Source organism: Trichogramma pretiosum, unplaced genomic scaffold (assembly GCF_000599845.2).
Source record: "Trichogramma pretiosum strain Unisexual culture from Peru unplaced genomic scaffold, Tpre_2.0 scaffold53, whole genome shotgun sequence".
Classification (NCBI taxonomy): Eukaryota; Metazoa; Arthropoda; class Insecta; order Hymenoptera; family Trichogrammatidae; genus Trichogramma; species Trichogramma pretiosum.
Window position 1 is genome coordinate 998935 of NW_019641626.1, and position 23966 is coordinate 1022900.

General features: G+C 46.4%; 1 protein-coding gene across 1 annotated transcript in view; it reads right to left on the minus strand.

Annotated features, from left to right (window-relative positions):
- Window positions 1–1173: 1173 nt before the first annotated feature.
- The window catches only part of LOC106651277 (discoidin domain-containing receptor 2-like), a 184430-nt gene continuing 161637 nt past the window's right edge, over window positions 1174–23966 (minus strand). The window contains exons 4-9 of the mRNA XM_023459043.1: window positions 18971–19202; window positions 10953–11408; window positions 5041–5248; window positions 3563–4216; window positions 3111–3211; window positions 1174–2939 (exon numbers count right to left, since the gene is read on the minus strand). Of these exons, the coding sequence (XP_023314811.1) occupies window positions 2730–2939; window positions 3111–3211; window positions 3563–4216; window positions 5041–5248; window positions 10953–11408; window positions 18971–19202 (1861 nt within the window). The 3' untranslated portion in view covers window positions 1174–2729. The remainder of the gene's footprint in view (window positions 2940–3110; window positions 3212–3562; window positions 4217–5040; window positions 5249–10952; window positions 11409–18970; window positions 19203–23966) is intronic.

The following is a 23966-nucleotide window of genomic DNA, read 5'->3' on the forward strand; positions in this document are numbered from 1 at the left end:
CACGTACGCCGCCGCCGTTGCACTATTTCTATATGCTCGCGTGCAAATCGCAAACGCGAAAGATGGGTGTATGCCGTACGCGCGCGCGTATGTGTGCGAGTAACGAAAATTATTGTGGCGGCGTAGCTTTTCATAAAGGATTTAGAAGAATCGTTATCGGGACTGTACGCGAAGGTGAGTTTCCCCTCTCTCGCTCGCTCACGATCTTCGTGCGTTCAAAGGCATTCTTTTCTCTCGGGGGTTGCGAGGGATTTTTCATTATTATTATACGTGATGATGCGGCTGCTGCTGCTGCTGCTACTGCTACTGCTGGTGCAGCAGAAACTCTAGCAATTTTTCCTTGCCTCAAAGCTTACTTATCAGATTTTTTGCCTTCGTACGAAAAAAAGTGTGGAAAAAAAATCGTTGCTTCTATGTATTCTGGGAGAGTTTGTGTGTGCTATGGTCAAAGGTAAAAGGTTCACATGTATAGGCAGGGTGAATATAGCAGTGTTCAATATAGAATTCATCAAGTCTCTTTTTAGTAATAAAAGAATTTTTACTTCGTTTCAATAATTATGTATACATCGTTTGCATATGCACTGAAAAATTTATGGTCGATATAGTCTTTCTTAATATCATACACTCACGCACTAGAGCCATCATTACAGAAAATCGATACACAACTCGTTCGCTAGAAATAAACATTTTCAATTCACAACATTCATGAAGCTGGATTATGTATTCTCGTACGTGTTTTTATTTATATATTGATGCGGTTACACGAAACATTTTGCGTGATAGTGTCTGTATAAAAACTAGTCAATGATGTTGTATTAAAATTTTTTTTGCTTTTTTTTTTACAAAAGTTATTGGTGCTCATAAGTTTATAGCCATTAATAATTTATTTATGTATAACCGACTTTTATGTCTTTCCGATTACTTGCGTCATGAAAAAAATTAATCCAGAACCGTCCAAGCAACGATAGAATGTTATGATATATCCATGTCGCCAAACTCATTTATCTCGTTAAAAATTTTTTACATATATCACAATATATAGTTTAGGGTTTCTTGCACGCGTTGTTTGCTACATATTATTGTTGCCTGATCCCTGTATTGTCTCAATTTTTTCGTTATAATCTCTGTTCATGATTTTATGAAATTATATAATACACTTATTATTAACAATGATCCCTATGATAATTTTATACATATACATTTTTATTTTCTTTGTTAATAAGAATTTTCCATTTTATCCACAGCATTCACTAACTCGTTGCATGAAGGCGACGCAGCTTCGATTAAAAGAGTTTTATTCTTCAATGCATATAATAATGAACAGAAGGCTATAAAATAAGTATGAAACATTTAATGAACGCGAAACAATTACATCTGCTGACACACGGCAATCATTCATCGCATATGAAACTTACACTCTTTACATAAAAAAATTTCAACTAAAAATAAATTATCCTAGTCTATATACATTCCTTAATCCAAGAATTTATTATGTGACTATTATATATGTGTGTATTTCACGAAATAGCCTACAAAGTATCCGAAAAAAAACTAAAGTCACTTCAATGCTCGAGTGGAATCAAAGAAAATACACAAAATTGTTTTCCACTCCGCCCGACGAGTCAGTCTTTGTTTGCAAAACGATGGTAGTAAAATTATAAAGTGCTCTCTCGAAATTTGCATACGGCATTGTTTGCAATAAAAGTAAAAGAAGACAAGATATAACTCATACGATCATTTCATTCTAAAATAACATATGTACAAGATACAGTTTCGTAAGGTATCATTCATCGATCGGTCCCCCCGCGCGACTTACCAGAAAAGCAATAGAGAACGAACCTTACAGACGTATTGCTTCAGCTATCGAGTGTGCGCGGCAAAACGAATGGGACGACACTTTGACTACTTGCTGAATCATCATCATCAATCCCTCGAAGTGATATGCCAATATGTTAAAATAAATACCTACAGGTATAATATAATATTATGTACACTTACACACGTATACGCACTAGGCAATAGAGCGCGCAGCTCACGGCGACCTGGTCGCTCGATCGATGCGCGCATATAATTATATACTTTTTAATACATTAGGCGAGCATAAAGGAATGTGGAGCTTCGATCGGAGACGGATCGCGGGTTTATTCGCGATTTGCTCCGATCGTGCCGAATTAAGAACTAGAGTAGTCGTTGTATTGTAAACTTGAAGTGCGCGTAAGTGAGGAAATGACAGACTGCGGAAAAAAGTCATGGTCGTTAGCTCGATCATCTCTCACCTAGCTAAATTCACATCTAACCAGCTATATGTATACTCGTATGTATTTTCTATATGTATAATATTTACAGGAGCTCGAGAGTCGACTCGATTCTCGCGCACTCGCACGCATTCATCCGGAAATTATGTACAGCAGAACTCGCACAGAAACAGCCATCATCGGACATACTTACACACAAACACACACACCCACACATATACTTGGTACGCAAGCGAAAGCTTCCCCATCCTACAACGAAACGGCTCAATTCGAGCCAGCGTCTTTCGCTCTTTGGTCGCGATCCGCAACGATTTACAGCATGTCGCCGTAGTTGGCCCTGTAGGCGCGAGTGTAGAGCAGCGTCGAGGCCGACGAGCTCGTCGTGGTGATCTTGGCCCATCTGCCGTTGCACGTGGTCCTACGCTGCTGCTGTTGCTGCTGCTGCTGTTGGGCCAGCAGCGCCGGCGACTCGTCTCATGCGTACCTGTGCAGAGAGTGATCGCGAGCCTGTCTCTTGGCCCCGGCGACGGCGCCGTTACCGACGACTCGTCCGTTGCGCTCGCACATCATCAGATCCGGGCTGGGCGGGCCCGAGTAGGTGAGATTGTTGCTGCCGCTGCCCAGTCGCGACGGGGGCGCGCTCATCGGCGGCGGAGGCGGTGGGAAAAAGCTCTGCAAGCATGCCTGCGCACCAGATAGAGGAACAAAAAACAAACGAAAAAACGACGTTGGTTAAGAGCGAATTACGTGACACCTCGTAAAGCTGCTTTTATGGCCAAAAATGTGTTTGTAATTGCCAAGGAAAAGCAGTAAAATTTATATGTTTTTTATTTTAAAAAAAGCTTCGAAAATTACCTTGGCGCTGCCTCGCGATGACTTGGAAAATATGCTGTCCTGGTCGCTACCCGGGGCGCTGCTGTTGACGGGCATGGGGACCGCGTAATCGTACGTGGCATCTGTAACATCGAGAGAGAGACACACACAGAAACGTGCAGGTTAGATCAGTCAATCGAATAATCGTTATACAGAAGGGTATACGTGTTTCGCTACAACGGTAGCTTTCGCGCATACCGAGCCACTCCGCGATCACATTCTCACGCCTTAAATTGTTCTCGTACAAAGACTTTGCTGGGCGGAGTGAAAAAAATATCTCTCTCATAAATAAATGCAAGTACACGGAGTTTCGCGACTATACAGTGGCTGCTGCTGTTGCTGTTGCAGTGATAATTTTGCAAACAAAAGGTGGACGTGCTTACTCGTTCGCGCGCGCTGCAATAATAACAACAATAATAGCGAGCGATACGTACCAGACTGTTCGACGCTGTCATGTAGATCCTTGTTGTCGATAACGACGGTGCTGTATCCGTAATAGGCGGCGTGATGCGGCTCCCTGTACTTGGCGCTGCCGGACTCGTGGAACGGCTCCTGATAATCGTCCAGTCTCACGTCGCCGAGCAGCCGATCGTTGAGCTCGCGCGGCAGCGTGGTCAGCTTGGCACCGGCGTACCTGTCCTCGAGATCCTCGACCCTGTAGCCCATGAGCGACGGGTCCTTCTCGGCCGTGCCGTAGGTCGAGTCGTTGGCGTGGCCCAGGCCTACGCCCTGAGGTATGGCCGACTTGGTGCCCAGCGGACTGGGGAAGTTCTTGCGCTGGCGATGATGCGACACGATGAAGAATATGGCCACGGCCAGCAGGAGTATGACGGCGGTGAGCACGCCGATGATGACGGCCATGTAGGTCGGGTCGTCCTGCTTGGCGGTGGAGACCGGCACCTCGATCTGGTGGTGTCGGGGCAGCTCACGATGGACGGCTCCGTTGACGTTTCCACCAGCGGCAACGCCGTGGATGCCGCCGCCGCCGATGCCTCCTCCCCCGGCTGCGACGTCTCCCCGTTCGCGTGCCAGGCGCGGGGCTTCGGTCGTCGGTGGCGACTCCGGAGTGAAGTTTCCGTGCGCCACGTCTGTAACATCGACCGGAGCAAAAGGGGAATGCGCCCTTGTTAGTGTATACGAGGATATGCGATACTCTTGGGGGTGATAGAGCTCGGGCGACTCTGCCTCTACGTGCACGTCGGGACTTTATACATTTTTTCTCGCTTTTGACTAGCGCGTAATATACGAGCTAAAGGGCTCGTCGCGGAGATATAGTGTAAGTAAGTGAGCTTTGGAACGGGTCGACACGTTGAGTGCGCGTAAGGCTTCACTTTGAGGCTAAAATAAATAGCTCCGACATCGAATGCATAATCGATAAGACACAATGCAATGCTCGCGCGCGAGTGAAAGTCGCCAAAGGAGAAAAATTACGAAAGTTTCGAGAATTACATGCATTTGAATTATGGCGAAAATGGCCTAATCGTAAATCTGCTCGCGCGCGAGACTCGTTGAGGCGCCCGCGAAAAAGAGTTATATCGTATTTATTCATCGTGGAGCTGTTGCTTTCGTCCGCGGAAAACGGTACATACAATCGTAAGAATACATCTGTTGCAGTTGTTGTTGTTGCCGTTGCTGCTCCCTCTAATACATTATTAAAAGATAATTTCGGAGTGTACGCGAGCGGTCTTCTCTCTCGAGAGAGATGCATGCACTGCACTCTCCGAGCATTGTGTTCTCTCGCGCGAAAGTTTTTACATACATTTGAATTTATCATGCGATTGGTTATGCACTACGCGAATATCGGGCCGGGGCATTTATGTGCCGCGCAATACTCGCAATGCACAAATGTACAGTTAAGAAGAAACAACGGGTGTATATACGTGTATATAGATAAGAGAGCAAGAAAACTCACCAGAGTCGAAGGTTATCTCGCTGATCATGATCCATCGGGCGGCGAATCCGAATCGCAGCTTCACGTACTTGCCGATGCGGTGGTGCAGCTTGATCGTGATGTTGCGCGAGAATTCGAAGACACGATCCTCGGGTGTGTCGTAGACGATCGGATCGCCGGTGTAGTACTTGCCGCCGATGCTGAACAGGGCGTTCAGCTCGGAGAATACCTGCGAACGGAAAAACAAAAAGACACATTGAGTTTTCTGCTGCTTCTGCTGTTCTCGTCGCTCTGAGCTTTTATATTGTGATTTCAATATTATGTATATACGGCGTTGTGCGACTGTCGTCGAAATAACGTCGGCGTAAAGAAGGATCGAAAAATTCCCGACAGGTACACACGCGATGCATTTATTAAAGCCAACACAATTATTAACTCGACGCTAACTGTTTTGTACGCTGTGCAGCCAAGGCTCGCTCGAACTAACACATATAGTGTTCGTAATATTCTCCCAGTACGAGCGCGCAGGTATCACCTAAGGCGCGCTGCCGCTCTTGGCTTGGCTTATATGCTAATTTTCAAATTGAATATTACATATAGGTAGTTGGCAGTGTCTGCGCACTCGACACGCTCGCTCACTCAGCCTCGCGAAGTAGCTACCTATTATCACTTTGCTATATTATACCTATATATATAAGCGATCGCGTCTTTTACCGCGCACGCAATTCTCCACAATGCGTACGTACACACACACGCGCACACACAATACGGCGCGCGGTTACTAATGCGCATTTCATAAAGATCCTTTACTTGGAAATTGGCTTGAAAAGAGAATATATATCTCTTTGGAATAATAAGTAAAATGTTGCGCACATAGAGTCGTGGCTGCACTACGACGCCCCGTGCATGCTACTTTGCGGCGGCGCGCTAATATAGTATAGTATAGTCGCACTGCTGCTACGCAGCTTTTTGCTATTTGCACAGGGCACTTAAATACGGCCCGTATATATAATGCACACGGCAAACAGATTTTTCATCCATTCTCGCGGTGGCACATAATTAAGCGGTAAAAAATAATTTAAATCCTTTTTTTTCTCTCTCTCTTCTCGTTCTCCGTCGAGCTAAGCGCGTAATTCATATTTGGATGTAATGTGTATGTACGTGGGCAGAACCGCGCACAAAGTAAACGCATCTACGTACGCATGCACAGGCGGCGGTAATAATGCTTTTTGAGGCAAATTTAATACATCGTCGAGCTCATTCGTTTATATAATAATACACTAGCTAGCCGAGCGGGGAAAAAGCGAACAATGCATTCTAATTCAGGATTTTCTTCGCGAGCAGCTATAGTGTATAGCGAATGAACATACAAAAGCTCCTTCCTTCTGTACAGCAATAGACGTAGTGGATGCTGCTGCTAGTTATACGGCATAAAACTAAACGTCCGCGCGTAGTTTATTGTGGCGTTAAATATCGTTGGCCCTCTTCCTGATGATGCTGCTGTTAGCTGTATAGCAGTAGTATAGCAGCAGTAGTGTATAAGTAAAGTACCTATAGTACAGGAGGAGAGCGAGAGAGAAGTGCTTTATCTCCTTGGCAAACTAAGACCTCGCCTCTTGGGCTCTCCTCTCCCTCTCGTCTTCAGACGTACTACCACTACCACTACTACTAGGTACGAGTCTCACTACTGCGAGGGCTATACGAACCTATACCAACGTATACGTTTATGCGCTATATACCGAGTACTGTATATATGTATCCTACGTGCTATAGATCGTGCGCGGCGAGGTTTAGGCACGCCGTGTACACTCGAGACGATTCCACGGCTTGGAGGGCTGATTAGGAGCGACGACAATACCACCGACAGTCTCGATAATGGTACACATGTGCTGCACTCACAGACGCGCAAGGCGTTTACCTGCCTCGAATCTGCTATGCGCGTGTGCAGTTAAGCCTGTGCTGCACGTACACTGTGTGTATGCTGCACGTAGGTGTGTACGTACGTATATGTGTGTGCTGCAGTCTGCTGCGTATAACCATACTTAGAGAGCTCGGGCGACGTGTTCTCTCTCGCTCAGCTAGTAGTACCTACACAAACACCCACGTATATACACACACGTGCACACGTGTATATATAGCTTACGCGCGCGCGATGTAGTAATGGAAGGCTAAATCGCTGGTATGCACATTGCGCATTGTTGAATCGTCAGTCGTCGGGAGCGAGGCGCACGCATATAATATACCTATATGCTCCATGTATGTATACGTCGCTCGTCTGCACGTATGCATTCGCTGCAAATGTATATAGCTCGTGTATATACGTATACGTACGAGAGATGCTGTTCGCGCTCAGAGTAGAGAATGCAGGCGCGAGAGAGAGGAGAAAGCTGCGGCGGCTTCAGCCGCATCTACTTTGCATGGATGAAGATTGACGCTCTGGGCTGTTTATGCAATGCGTTCGCAAGGTGCGCGCTCGTAATACTTATGCACGTAGGTGTGTTTGTGTGTCGCGCGCCAATGAAGTTCTTCTCGCGCGAAACCGACGCGACGAGGTCTTTTCTCTTTATTATTATTTTTTTTTTTTCTGAATCTCATAACGCATAAAAAAAGCGTACACCGCATCGCATCGACTGGAAATAAATAACAAGCGTATAAGAAGCCAAATTAGGATAATCGTTCCGAGATCGCCCTGCAGCTCGTGCGAAGAGCGTATTATACGTACGCGGATAACACCACGAGAGCCGTATATAAATGCTGCCGCTGCTGCAGGTAGGCCGCGACGATAAAATCTCGAGCTCTGCCGCGGCGAAATCGTCGCAGCGAGATGCCGAGATTCCGCATCGCCCGGATTTTCGACGATCTCCGAGCCCGCATCTGCCTCTATAACGTTATACGTTCACGTAAGCAAAACCCAACGACGACGACGACAGTACAACAACACCAACAAGAACAGGCCTGCGGGTATACAAGCTCGACTTTGAAGTACACCACTACTGTCTTTCGAGCTGCAGCGAGCCTCGTTAATATGGGCTAAGGGCACATACGCGCATACATACACGTACGCCTGCTGTACAATGTGCAAGTGTCGCCCTACGTTATTGTATATTATTCAATGCTCGCGAGGCTGCAGAGCCATTGTACACCTATATACATGCTTTACAGTGGGCGCGAGCGTTTTGTGTCGTATATGTACGTATGTGTTGACTACCACGTGTGTAATAATGTAATGCGCGCGTGCACGCAGGGGACACCTATATGCCACTGCTGCAGAACTCGGCCCGTGTTTTAATTCGACGCCTCGCTCCACCTAACGAGTACCTACCTACCTACCTACCTATATGGTTTATTAGCCCTTCGCGAGCTCGGCGCATTGTGCGCATTACGCGGTAGTGTACACGCGCGCGCGTCTCGCGACCTTGTTTCTTGCGTTACACAAAAGCGCCTTATTGTTTCGATCGGAGCGTAGCTATATTATATGTACGTATTTAAACGCGCTATTGTGGACCGTTTTTTTCTTCGTGCGGTACGTATTCGGAGAACGATTCTGCAGAGCCACTATATAATGTACAGAATCGACGATTACTCGTTTTGAAAAATTTCCTATTTAGATGTCAATTAAAGCGTCGATGCGTTCTTTTTTCTCTCCCTCTGCCTCTCCCACACTATACCTATACCGTTTCCATTTACGCGATATGCACGAATAAAAAAAAACATATGCCACCGCGCAGTTCGATCTCTACATTTGTGTAAACTCCGCTGCAGCCACTGAATTAGAAAAATAATCGCTACGTACATCGCATCGCGGCGCACAGTAGCAGCAACAGCGGCAGCACAGCGCGAGCCGAGTATTCGCACTTGAATATTTTTTTTCCACCTTAGTGATTTTCAATTCCTGGCCGTTCATCCGTGCACAGATCGCTGCTGCTGCTGCTGCGCTCGAGGTTGTAGAGTCGTTGAAGCTTTTCAGAGCCTTGCGCGCGGGCGTATTACGTGTACCTATATGTATATATTACAGCCGAGCCGCGGAATTCCTTGCAATATTTGTTCCATTTTTCTTTCTCTCTCTCTAGATGTATCTGTTATTTGCGAGAGAGAGAAAGAGAGAGCTACATATAATAATAATACTGCTACTCGAGTGAGTAGAGCCGCGAGAGTCTTCGGGTAATGAGGCGACCCATTCAAATAAATCTTGATACATCGCGCCCGCGTTCGCTATCGTTTCACCGGGACCATTATAGCACCGACCGAGTTGGCTTGCAAAAAAGAAGCAGCAGCTCACCTTTTTTTCTCTCTCTTTCTCTAGCTCTTCCGAATGCGCGCGCGTGTGTGTATTAATGTGTGTGTGTGTACCCTCGATCCGGCATTGTATATATCTGTACATCGGAATACGAAAGGGAATACACACTAACCAGGCGATGTATTTTTCTTCGCGGGCAATTTTACCTCGTTCCCGCGCAAATGACTATATACCTACACGGAAAGGAAAGAGAAGAGAAAAAGACATACACATATGGTAAATGTCGCTATACACACACACAAGCTCGAAAGAGATATCTTTTTTAACTGCGCTGTATAGTGCCCGCGCGCAAAACTGGATTTTCATAGACCAAGCGTTAGTCGACGAGACCTCGCGGGTATATACGGATTAAAGACCAGTGCACAGAGATAGCAGCACACACGACGACGTCGTACGCGGCGACGCAGTATACCCGAGAGAAGCTCGGCTATGCTTTTTCTTTCTCTCTCTCTCTCTCTCTTTCCCTTTTCTTCTTCATTTCGAGCTCCTGGGGGCTCTTTCCAATTTCCTCTTCCGCGCACGGAAGGTGTGTGTAAACTTGTGTGTGTGTGCGTGTGGGTATTATACCTGTATATGGAGCAGCGCGACTATTGCCGCGCACACCGGAGTTCATCACTATTTTATGCGAAAAAATATTTCTCTCTACACTCGAGCTCTCTTGGCTATATACGTGTGAATGCGCGTACTTTTTCCCTGGCGCGCACGACTTAGTTACGTTACGTATAAAAAAAGGCCCTCTTTAACCGTATTAATTTTTTACAGCGACGCAAGCGTTTTTCAACGGAAAATCTCGTCGTTCACGATCTCGGTCGTACTCATACGTAGACGCATAAAAGCTAGAAAATATGTCACAGAGCAATTTTCCTTTTTAGCGCTGGCGAGAGTTGAATTATTTACGCGCTCATCTTATGTATATAATATGCCTGTATAGCGTAGCGCGCCGCGGACGACGATAATATAATGTAAACATATTTATATACACTCGTTCGCAGAATCGAAATAGGTCGCGACGACGACGACGGCTGCGGCGGAGCTTGTAAGCTGTTATCTTATTCTATGCGCGTATACGCGAGCTTCTGAATTAATTATATCTCGGGTGCGCGCGCTAGTGCAGCGCACAATGCTCCATTCGAATTCAATGTCCATATACACGCTACGCTATAGGCCTGGGCCCTCGTTGTGTGTATATATAGGTCTATTGGTGACAAGTCGTCGTCGTCGTCGTCGTCGTCGTACACATACACACCACCACACGTACATGCGTGCATATTGTATGCAGTTACGTTAGTGATAATTTACGCTTGTTATATACATGCTCGAGGCAGAGCTGTTAGACACAATAATCGGAAATCATTCTGGAATTTCGACGCTACGAAACTGTATATAGAGAATGCGGACTGTGCGGCGCAGAGAGCCTAAACTATATATATAGGCGAGGCGCGCACGATGACAATGCACGATAACAATGTTAAATCATTGAATTTTGCAACCGTTTCGAGTTGGAAATTCGGCCACCCACGCGTCGTGCCTGCGGTTACACGACTATAGCGCGATGTTTTCAATTATATATTATATACGCGCGCATCGCGTGCGCCAATGACCGCGATGATTAATTGTTTATATTTGTTTTGCTCACCTGCACGTCCTTGGTGAACTGATTGTTGCAGTAGATGTGCACGGCCGAGAACTCGCGCACCTGATCGAACTCGAACTTAACCTCGAGCGGCTGTCCGTTCCTCGTGTCGTTGCGCCAGCCGACCCAGCCCTGCTCCTTGCTCGAGTCGAAGAAGCTCGTCTTGAAGTTGTCGGGTCCGGTGCGGCCGTCGGTGAGCTGGCCCAGGCCCCGGCGCAGCTCGCTGTCCCAGTGACCGTCGTAGGTCGCGTCGAAGAACTCCCAGTTGTTGCGCTTGTCGCCCTGCGGCATCGAGTACGAGACGACGCCGTCGTTGTAGGGACAGCCGTACAGCTCCACCCTCATGCAGACGGTGCGCCTGTGGTAGCTGTAGGGCAGGAAGCGCACCTTGCTGGCCCAGACGGGCGGATCGAGGCTGTAGCGCGCCTCCAGGTAGGTGTTTTGATTGCCCGTGATCACCTAGAGAGAGAGAGAGAAGCAGAAAGCAAGAATAAAAAGATTAATATTGCAGTCGGTGATTCGTATAGGATCAATTTGCAGCACGTATAACTCGAGAGAGCTACCACGAGAGCAATTTCATACTCAATTACGATCTGACGAATCACGTGAAATTATTTATTATACCCATGCTGATAAATAACTCCATCTTTCGAAATAGTTATTAAAGTTTTCCGCGTTATACTTTCACTTGCCATCGAATTGATATTATATGTACACGAATGAAATCACGACCATGTGCCATTCCGTTACAAGCTCGTATAATCATAGCTGCACACGTGAAATTCGCATGAAATAAAAAATCATTTTCTCATTCAATTACCTTCGCTCGCGAGATAAGGTTTTATTTTTGTTCTATCCAATATAATGCAACGCCGCACTCGGGTTTCTTAGATTGGCATGTATATTAATTAAAATGATATCAGTCCGAGTCCTTTGAGCTTATTGAATGTGCACGTATTTTTTGCAGGTGCTTATATGAGAGGCAGTATGCAGTTCTGCCACTACTTTATCTGTTTATGGCGACACTGCGCGTGATAATTGACAATCAAGCGCTGTCCAATGATTTATGACTTGGCGCCGGAAAGAGATACTTTTGTCGAGGCCAATTGTCCGAATCTCAATTTGTTTGTGATTTCGCATACGTAATGGACCGAGCTGTATATCCATTGAGATATTTGCAAGCGAATTCAATGGGTCGTAATAAGTTCCAAGAAGTTTTACGATTTCCACAGAATAATTTACTAAGTATTACTCGTTGCAATGGGAAGCCGAGCCGTGTATGGCAAGTTCAGAATTCTTAAATCAGCCCGTTGACAATTGCAACAAGGTCCGCGTAATTGAGAATCGACTTTTTTACATCGCACCTCGATCTTTTTGTATCGATTGCCACTGGTAAGGTATTACCCCTGTATAGAGCAATGTATATAAGAGCTGATTACAACATCGGTACGAAAGATTTAAGACTGGTGCATTTTGAAAATTTCCACGATGGCTGCGAGGCTGCGTAAATCAGCGCATGGCTTAGGCGCACTACAGAACTGATTTAGTGATCGTTGGCGAGTTTTTATTTCACTGCAGTTTCATAGATATTCTCGCGATCATGTCGGAGAACTGGAATCGAATGAAGCTATTGTCTTGCGCGCGCGTCCGAGCGATCCTCTTTCGCCATTAAAACTCACGCGCGCGAGTCTAAAAACTTATGGTCCCCGAACGAGTTGTCGGCAAAACTAGCCAATCTTCCTCGAAAGGAATAGGCCACGTAGGACCGTGTAGAGGAGAAACAGCAAACATCATCTAATCGAATTCACAAGGGTGCAACAACTGCGCGTATAACACATCTAGAGAGAGAGAGAGAGATGTTGCACCTGCGTGCGTACAGGTCACGTCGGCGCGTCGAAAACACACACGTGAGAACTCGGAACGAGACGAGAGGAAGATAGAGAACGAGAGAAAGGAGAAAGATGCTAGCCCAGGCCGCTGCGTGTAAGTAGAAAATAAGGAGAAGCTTTGTTCGCTCGGCGCCTCACGATTTACGCGCGAGGCGCGCCGCTGCATACGGCACAAAACGAGAGAAGAGAGCTCACGTACCTATACGTATGTGTGTATGTTTGTGCCGCGCGTCCAAGGAGTTTGCCAGACTATAAGAGATTCTAAAAAGCGATAGGGTCCGCGAGCCGTGTGTATAGTGTGGTCATTCCGCAGAGCTATATCGATGCCCATATAATGCACGAGAGATGCATCGATTACTCGTTGGGCTCGCTCGTCGGCCACTCGGAATACACTTGTCTAACGAGGATTATTTTCTTTAATGCGACCCCACCTAATCGAAATGATTGCCGCGGGTGAAATCCTGATGAATAGCCTGCGTGTACGTAGCCGCACGAACGGACGAAACGAATCATTTTTTGCGAAGCCTCGTGCGAGCGATAAAAATAAAAATTCCCATGTGCCAAAGCTCGAGCGAATCGATCCTCTCGCGCGCGACTCTGGCTCTTTTGACAATAGTCCACAAACTAGCTTCCCTCCGTATTCGCGGCCTCCCGTACTCGACAAAAAGAGCTACCTTTCATTTCTAAAAGAGCGCGTCGGTCGCTCATCTGCGCCGCTATATACGATGAACGACGACGACGACGACGACGACGACGACAGGCGTTGAGAAAAATGCGCCGTCATCAGGCGAAGTGCTTCCAGCTCGTATATGCGACTACGACGACGCCATCATCCATATAGATGCATCCAGAAGAGCAATCGCAAAGAGTAACTCCTCCCAACACAACGACGAGGCGCCGCAGCAACTCGTCGACAGCGGAGTATGCAATGGCTGAGGCACTTTACTCGCTTTATTAGTGATCATCCCTTCCGCGCCTATGGAGCTTCTCTTCTTGCTATATAGTAGCAGCTTTCATCAAAGAGAATACAGAGTGACGGAGCTCGGCGATAAGGAGGAGAAAGAGAGAAGGAGAGGCTCAGGTGTGCTCAGCGACGATAGATTATAAAATATTAGCGAGACTCGCAGCGACTTTTCGCCAAGTATTCCGATTTCAACTGCTGTCCTCCTCCTCCTCTTCATAGCGTGTCACTCCAAGTCCGCGCAGTTTGACGAGCGAAATAACAGCGAAACGTATATACAACTAATCATAAGATAGAGCGAATCGCTGGTCTGCGCGAAAGTTACTGCTACTGCTGTGTATACAGCCGAGCCGCTGTTACGTGATTACATACATACTCGGCATGAAGTTCGCATGTGTATATCAGACCGAAGCTGCGGAGCAAAATCAATACAAGAAGGGAAAATTGTCGGTTGCACATACAAAGCAACACATAATTCCTGCGCGCCGAGTCGAGCCCCGCGCGCGATACGCGCCAAACCCGGGCCTATAGAAGAAATAACACACGGAGAAAAATATATATAATACGATACACACGCGATGGACACGGCGAATATACGCTACATTGCTGCAAACAACGTATATATGTGTACGAAAGAAGCGAGAGAAAAGAACACGAGCTGCAGTACACGACGGCGATAATGATAAGCGAAGCGAGACGGAAGTATGAATTGACGGACATTACAGCTCGGCGACGGCGTATCTTACCCTGCCACACATGTATTTGTGGTTACCATTGCTTTTTCTCTCTTTCTTTCCATTCCATTCTTTTTTTTCTTTTTTGCAATGCCGCATTGTCTTGGTGGATCGGTGTATGAAAAATCGACGTCGCTGCTATATGTACGTATAAGTTTTTTTTTCTGCTCTTTTACTCTATCGAATAATACAAGCCGAGACGCTTGTACGCGGCGTATATATACGTACAGGAAAAGCCATTAATATCGTCGTATTCGCGGCCGTTTTTATCGTCACACATATATAGCTTGTTACCCGCGCGGCCCGATGCTTTTGGAGCTCGCCGATCCTTGAACGCACAAAAACTTGTGCGCGTCTATATGTAATTCGATTATACATTTCGGTGTATTCGAGAATCTCACGTATGATTTTTATTGAAAAATATTATTATTATATTATACATGCGCCGAGGCAGTGGTAATCTTTCCCTGCCGATAATACACACGTATTATACAGCAGAACTGGATTCTCAAATGAGATACGAGATTCCGCCGAGGCGCATATAATATCTTTAACGATCGCGAATAAAAAGTTTCATTCGCACATCTCGTTATCGGGCCGCGGCCTCTCTATCTCTTTCGCAGCCGCGCGCGGCTACCGAATTGAAAAACTCGATCGCGCGCAATATCGCATCGTCGTTATTATTATTTTGCATAAAATAACCATATCTCCTCGCGGGGTTGCCCGCGTCGTGTGAATTTTAACGTCAATGCGCGAAACGATTGGGAAAAATAAAAAGGCAAACTGCTGCTGCTGTATGCGGGCACGAGAGAGAGAGTGAACCGCAAGGATTTTTACGATGTTATTTTCAAGGCGAACGCTCGGTCAGCCTATACAGATATATATAATGTCATTTCAGAGGATACGGTCTCAATCGGACCAAACTAATTCGTACAAATTCGCGCCGGGAAGAAGAAGAGGAGGAATACATCGCTGCAATCGTACATTCGCACAAATATACATATAAATCAACGATGCAAATCGGAACGAGAGAGAGAGAGGCCGAGAGTAGCTCACTACGGCACTCCGACACTTTGGAGCTCGCTGGCGTTCGAACAAAGCACACGGGGCTACCGATGAGCATCGGCCTTAATTATTTCCTCTTTCTCAATCTCCATTCATCTCTATACCCTATGCCATTTCTCACTCTTCTTTCCCTTTTTCATTTTCTCGCTGTGCGCTGGTAGCAGCACTGCCGTATATACGTACATTCAGAGATCTGCATCTCCATGCGCAAGAGACAGAGAGAGAGAGCGAACGAGAGAGAAATAGAGGAGGAAAAGGGAAAAAAAGGAAAAGCTCGTAGCCGCGCGCCAACTGCGCCGCGTATCGCAATTAGCCACCGCAGCTGGAGCTAGTACATATATACACACACACCAGCACACATCGCGGAGTATGTAACGAGCCTCGCCTCGCAGCCTACATTCGCGGTATATAGTTCCTGTTATCAGCGGCGTCAAGAATATCAATAGTCGGCTAATATCTGATTCTTGTCGGGCGATATTTTGGCGGCCGAGGTGCACGCATTAGTCCTAATGTTGCTACACGCTACAACATGCTTTTTAATTCCCCCGACGTACGGTCGAGTCATTTAATTAGCAAAAAAGTTCATTTCATTTTGCGACGGAGAGAAACGAGCGAGAGAGGCAAGAAAGTTTTCTTCCTTTTTTTGCCTCTCGTGCTTTTTCTTGCCATCTCCTTTTCTTATACGGTCGGCGGTATAGTGCTACTGCTGTTTACTCGTATTCTTTCTTGCAACACGCCGTCTCAAGGCTGCTGCTGCTGCTACTGATGCTGTTGCACTTTGGTAGGGGTCTCTCTCTCTCTCTCTCTCTCCTTTCTCTCTTTCCTCTCTCTCTCTCTGGCACTCTCTTAGCTCGAGCCGGACAAGTTCAGTCGTTAGCGAAGATTAAGTCGGATAAGGCGAGTGCCTTTGTTTAATTGCGCGACAAGAATGTCATTAAATGTCGAGTGTGGGAGGTATGAGGATTGCGCGCGCTCGCCCTCCGCTGTGTGTAGCCCAACATCCAGCCTATGGCCTCTAACTGTGAATCGACCAAATTCTATTTCGCTCGAGCTTCTTTCGCTCTTCTCTCTTTTGGGAAAAACTTATTGTGCTCTTTCGCGCTCGTGAGCACGAAAAGCTTTTCCACTTATTGAATTGCCAAGAGCAAAAATTGAGATTTATTCGATAATCGACTCGAATTTTATTCTCACCGTTGTTACCGACAATGTTACTAATTTAGAAAATAAAAACAAACGAGCTTGCGAGTGGAAATGGTTGAAAAAAATCCAGAGCGCTATTGGCCGAGCCACTTAATTTCCTCGCCGAGTTTCGATGAAAAAAAGCTCGGGGGGTGGTAATTTAAAATGTTGCTCTCCGCGCGAGCATGTAACGACCACGCGAAGAAATTTTTCGCTCGCCGCCGCCGTGCAGCGGGGCGCTCCATTAATCGCAAAGTTCCCAATTAAACCTCGAGCCGCCCTCCTCCCTCCCCTCTCCTTACATAAGGGGGCAGCAGTTAATTCATTCGCGTGGCGCCTTGTACAATATAGCGAGGAACGACTCGAAAAATTCGCACACACATACACTACGTATACGGTGTGAGAATAATTATTATGCCAGTATATTTCCTAGTCTGCGATATATACGGGCGCTTACACACACACAGGTGTACGTATATAATATGTGGTGTACGTACGGATGTGGAGGTGTATATAAGGTGCGAGAGCCCCGACGCGCCCTACGTATATACCCAAACGCAGCACACGCGACTGTACAACGCAGCTCGCTCGACCTTCCCTTATTTTATTGATCCAATAGCGCCGAGTTGGAGCCGTAGCTACTATAGTGCTACAGTGCGATACAACACAAATGTAAAGTTCACCGGCATCGCCTGCCGCCAACGTCGACGACGTCGACCTGTGTATACGTCAAACGTCTTGCTGCTGCTGCTGCTACAGGACTCGTGTGTAATAAACGTAAACGCGTGTTTTCGATTTGTTTAATATAATGTCGTGCCGGCGGACGTCCTGCGCTCATCGCGCGAGGGGTACGCCGCGTACGATCGCAGAGCTCGATTATATTAAAAATGCTAAGTGACCTTTCCATTGTGTCTTGTCACTGGCGCGCCACGCGCACGTACGTACGTATACGCAAGCAAAAACACATTTCGCTGATTGACGTTTGCCTTATCATTCTATTTGATGGCTTATAATGCATACTTTATATTTCCTTTTTAATGGTAATGGATGTTTTTAATCGATAAGCGGGTACGTACACATTTTTATCGCGCCGTATTTGCTGCATCAGCCACATCGTTTCGCCGCGCGCGCGTGTAATACAGTTGTTTTTCCTCGAAGCATATCGCCCACTTAAAAGCAAGCAGCAGCAGCAACAGAGCGCGCCAGTATAATAATTTTCCCTTGAAGTGATGGGTATCTCTCTCTTTCTCTCTCTCTCTCTCTCTCTCTCTCTCTATGTCTCTCTTTCGTGCGCGCCCGAGAGAGCGCATAAGTGCGCTAAGATATTAATACGGAGAAAGATGGAGCCATTAACCCAAAAGCCTTTTGCTGCGCGCGATGTTAAAATTTGTTTACTTCCTTACGGGTAGTAGCCCGACGTATCTCGAGCGAGCAATTCTCATTTTCATCGGGCCGACGAGTGTATCCTCCTCCACGGCTTACTCTGCGGTCACTTTTCACGTCGCCCCGAAAATTGCCTGTACTTTAGAACCTGTGCAGAGAACCCCCGACGCGCGTCAAGTGTGCTCCGAGCACCGGTGCGTCGTCGGTCTTTCCTTTTCTTTATTTTTTCTTTTTCCTCCGTTTTTTTGTAAGTACGAGAGGAAGCAACGTTTGTTTGCCGAGATCTTTGGTGGAAAATAATATCGGAGCCGCTTCTCTGCCTTGTCCACACGACTTCATTTTCATGTGGATGATTTTTTTATCTGAGCTATACACGCCATTACCGTCACGCGCGTTTCGTTTCTCTTTAACTCTCTCTCTCTCTCTCATCCTCTGCGATCTTTTTTTAGATGAATGGCCGTTTCAGGGCTACAAAAAGACTCTGTGTCTCTGTCTCTCTTTCTGTCTCGCTCGTGGTACTTTTAACGTAAAAAACCAGAGAGGTTTTCAAATTTCACGTGAACGCGCGCGTGTGTGTGCAAAAAATATCACTCGGCAGGCGCGCCTGTATTTTTATGGAAATCGTTTCTACGGTCGTTTCCCTTTCAACTTTTACATTATACATACGCGCGGAATGAAAAGATAAAAGCCATAATAATGGTCTTTGTAATAGGTCTCGCTCTGAGTCCGAATCGAGAGCAATTCCATCCCCTTTTTTTATTCGCGACTCGCGACTTTGATAGAAGGGAAATCAATCGACGCGATCCTTACCTCCTCTCCTCGGACGTCTCTGTAGCGCACCCACTTGCCCAGGGCCGGCCTCCAATACTCCAGCAGGTAGGCCTCGGCGAACTCGGCACCCTGGCCGTTGCCGAATCTGCCCTGGGTGCCGCTGCCCGTGATGACGTGCACCCGGCGCAGATCGATCTCGATCCACTCGGTCGACTCCGTGGTGATCTGCGGCTTGGGACACCAAGCGCCACCGAACAAGTCCTGATTCAACCTGCAACAAGAGAAATGACAAAAAAAATGAGAGACTCGTTTCGATGTTTATGTATTGCGTTATAATCGCATAATATGGCTTTGAGTCGCGCGCGTGCGGCTAAGTCCTACGAGATTTATATTTTGCAACCTTGCGCTCGCTAGCTGTGTGCTCGGGCGCGCGGCAGTCCTGATTTATCACTTGGATATAGCTTTTCAATTATTATGCGCGTGGTGCGTATTTCGCTCGGCTTCAAAGAAAAAACATTTATTTATAGCTTGTAGAATTTTCTCCTTGTAATAGCGGCTGATCGGTATTAGCATGAATTCGTTGCGGTATATAAACGAGTGTAGCAATAATAAAGGATGTAAATCCTACGGCTAAACTAACCATAACACGATGTTTTTTTTTTTTTTAACGTCGAGTATGTCGTTTTTTTTTGTTCCTTTAACATACAATTTTTTTTCCTTCTCATTTCCTGATCCTCGGGCAGCGGGAGAATGACGTAATCTTTGACACGCGAATAATAATGGAGAGGCATCGATCATCCTTCTAATCGTGTGACGTGCGCGAGCTCGATGGCAGCTCGTCGAATCTGCTTCTTACGAAATTAAAAAAACAAAATTTGCCTAGCCACATACACGCTGGCACGAAAGGCAATGGATTATTTTTTTAACGTAAAGCCATATATATACGCTAAGGTAAATCCATCGATCAAACGCGTGCCCGCGCGCAGTCCTTGATGCCGCGCGTTCTCAACTGTCACCCTGTGTGTATTCATAATCTGCGAGTCAGATGCGTATTATAAAACATCCACGCATTCGCGACGAGGTTCGCGCAAAACTGAGTGGCATAGTTTGGGTAATGCCAGTAGCAGCAGCAGCAGCAGCAGCGAAACTATAGACAAAACTCCATTATGTATTACGACGAAAACTCGAAAATTCCGAAGCTACTCCCGCAGAGCTGCTTCGAGCTGTCTCTCTGAACGCACCGCTGCAAGAGAGAGAGAGAGAAGTTATATATGCGTAAGCGTGCGCGCGATGAAATTATAATTTATCGATTGAACTATACGCTTGCGGAAGCGTAACTCTATGAATTAAAGATGAGCTATATATGCCGAATGAAGAGAATAAGAGATCCTGAGCCACTGTACTAACACACGCACACACGCACACATTCAAGAGCTTGCGCGAGCTGAGACTTCGATTGCTAATTGCGTGAACACACACATAGACTGGCACATACAAACAGAGGAACCGCGTATATAATAGAGTCTCTCGAGCTTTCCTGCGGTGCGAATTCGCGAACGAGCTCGAGCTCGAGAGAGAGACAAAAGGAGGAGGAGTGTATGGTACATGTACTCACTTCAAGACAGACGTGTGCAGCAATGCCACGAGTCGACGACTACGACGACTACGACTGGGAGGTATAGCATAGACGTACGTACAGTGTGCATGTAGGTATATGACAAGGCTCGCGCGATGCAGCAAAAGGCGCAGGAGGAAGTGTCGAGAGGTAGACGCGCGCCAAAGCCTCGACGATGAAGTTGACGCACACACGCGCCACGACGCTAAAGTCTCTGTGCTCTGGCGCGTCGTCTCTGTATATATACTCGGCGAATTACGCGCGGATTTCACCTCGTCGTACTAGCTCCGAAAAGGGGGTTGGTATGAGAGGCAGCTGCTGCTGTATAACCTACGTGTACCACCCCGGCTTTGTTATTCGTCCTGGAGCTCTGGCTGCTGCTGCTGCTGCTGCTGCTGCAGCGGCGCCCAGATTTTCGCGCGCTAGTCTAGCAGTCGCTCGTCTATTTCCATCTTTTTACTTACACGGCAGCGCCATATTACGTACGTAATGAAATACCATTTTCTGACCTACTGAACAATTTGTAATAAACTTGGAAAACGGACCCGTTGGTGGCATAAATAAAATTTCTCTCCACCGTGGAAGATCAAAGAGGTGCGCGCTTCGCCGTCCCGACAATGACATAAAGGCCTTGCGGGTCAGTCCAGCTCGAGCTCGCGAGTCATAATAATAACGTAAGTGCGAATTAGCTGCTTCCTGCCCCGCGCGCTATATTAAATTCTCAGGATGCACAGAGTGAGCCCGGCGCAGAGAGAGAATGTATATATATCGCTCGACCCGGTTGGTAAGATAGTCGACTTGTTTGATATTTTTCTGAAATTACGTCGCAATATAAATATAAAATCAAATTATATGGCATCGTTCGCGAGCTCTCGCTGGCAATTTTCAGAGTTTACGTTTTTCTGTCTCTCTCTCTCTCTTTCTCCTTTTTTACCTTCCCAGTTCTTTTTTTTACCTTTCTTTTATTTAAGACTGCGCTGTATATATACAGCGAGCGAACGAAACGAGAACGAACGCTGCAGCCACGCCACGACTTCGTGTCTTTGTTTCGCGTATTTCACTCTCTTGGCGAACTCTCTAATTACTCTTTATCCCTTTACTTTTACCCTCCTCGTCTCTTGTAGAGCGGAGTTGCGCCGAGGTGAGCTACATATACATACACCGTCGCAGTCGCTGCTGCTGCTGCTGTCGATGATGCAAAGAGATTGTGCTCGGCAACAACTTATATCGATTGCTTTTCGGTTATTTCGCTAATTGAGTTTCTGCGCCGAGGCAGGGAAAAACACGAACCGAATATATATATCCCTTTCTCGATTCGATATCGAAAATCAAAGACTGTTTAAATACATCGAGGGAAGTTCGAGTATTGAGTAATTGTTGCGACTGAGAAATCGAACGATCGTAGCAGACTCTCATTATCAAAACGTTCGAAATATGATAATAGCGCGCGAGAAATTCCTGCGAGCGCGCGTTAAGTGCATACAAACTACAGCAAAACGAGGTATACAACGTAATCCAAAGCAGCAAGAGAAACAGGCGGCAACTTAACGCTCTTAGTCAGAGCGCACTGTACTGCAGCAGTGCCTCGAGATTTATCGCGGTCAGCCGAAGCGTCTTACCACTAGGCCCTCGCGTAATCTTCGCCATCATCGCGCCTTGTGCTCCTTATACCGCGCACCACTGCCCAAGAGTAAGAGCGAGAGAGAGAGAGAATGCCTTTGATGCAACGATGAAGCAAATCAAAGTGCATTTATATATGAACCTTCGGCTCGCTAACTTAATGGGCTGTGAGTTATGTACTGGCAGAGGCAGCTAGCTATACAGAGAGACCTCAAAGCGCTAATTTCAAACGGCACAATTAGACCACGCGTTAGCAGGTACAACGTGTTCCGACCATTTCCGAATCTGTCTCTGTCTGTGTGTATGTGTGCGCTTGATGACGAAAATTTCACGCCACTACTGCGCTCCGCTCTCGAGTATCGATAGATCACTTTGCCGCAGCAGCAGCAGCTCTCTCTCTCTCTCATCGCGGAGCAACTTGCCTCATCTTGTGCGGTAACTTTGATGAAAGCTTCCAGAAATATGGGTGACGAAGTTAAAGTTGAAATTTGCCAAACGCGCCACCGAACTACTTTGCCACGGAGTAATTTGCCAGCTATATAGTCACATGAAAGCACGTTCGCTTTATGCTATTTTTATCTAGAACGTTGAACAATTTTTAAAGTTTACGTGAATTTAATGTCAAAACGGATATTTAAATTGAAGATACTAATATAGTATATTACCATAGTATATTATCCATTTTTAAAGCACAAACAGAAAAAAATGATTTCGAAATTCAACTTTTTCGACTTATGTTGCCATTTTGAAACATCAGCTCATGAGTAGTGCAATTTGTTTATTTTTCAGCAGTATCTTATGTAGACGTAACGCTTTCTTTGTTTTGAAAATTTCGCTATACGTAAATATCACGAATGTTGAACCTGACGAGCCAAAAATTCTACTATTTATTTTAATAAACCAGATACAAACATTTCTTACGAATTATATTCAAAATCCTGTCAAGTACCACGTCTATATAACGATTATACTTGTAGCGATACAAAACAAGTGTCCACAATAAAGTCGACAGTCGGCGCTCCAGTGTCAACGGAGAAAGATCGCATCTCGACCCCAGCGAGTGATTCGCGCGAAAAAGAATGAAAATTATTTTTCGTATATTTTATATTCCAAACGACTACGAAAAGAACTAAACGATGGACCAAATGATGGTGGAACAATGGCTTCAGAGTTCAGATTTCGATTTGGAGGACAAGAACGGTCGAAAAAGATTTCTAACTCAAGTTGATCGGTTGATCGCTCAACAGCAATTCGTCAACGAACCTTTAGACCTCTTGGACATCTTTCGAAGGGAAGAAATGGAGTGTCTCCTGAAGGAATCTTTGGTCGCCAGGTACGATTTTGGAGTCAGAATCGTTAGCTTCCTGGCTCAAGCCGGCTACAGAAACGAGCCCGATGTTGACGAAAACGGCAGGCCATCGTCGAGTCGCACCACGGCGTTGCATCACGCGGCTAGTAGACTCGCGTACTCTCACGCACAGCCCGTGATTCGTGCGCTATTTACGATATACCACAGATACGACGTGAATTACACCGACGTCGCGTCCGGGCTCACGCATTTCCACATAGCCTGTAAATTTGGATGCGAAGAAGTCGTCCGAAGATTTCTCGAGCTCGGCCAGTATCCCGATCTCGTCGCGACGAATACGGTCGATCCACCGCTGCACTTGGCACTGATCTTCGGGCACGAGAATGTGGCTCGATTGTTGCTGCAAAACAGGGCCAATCCGAATCTGACCGACAAATTCGGATCGACGGCTCTGCACGTCATCTGTGAGAAACACAAGGAAGATGTGTCGT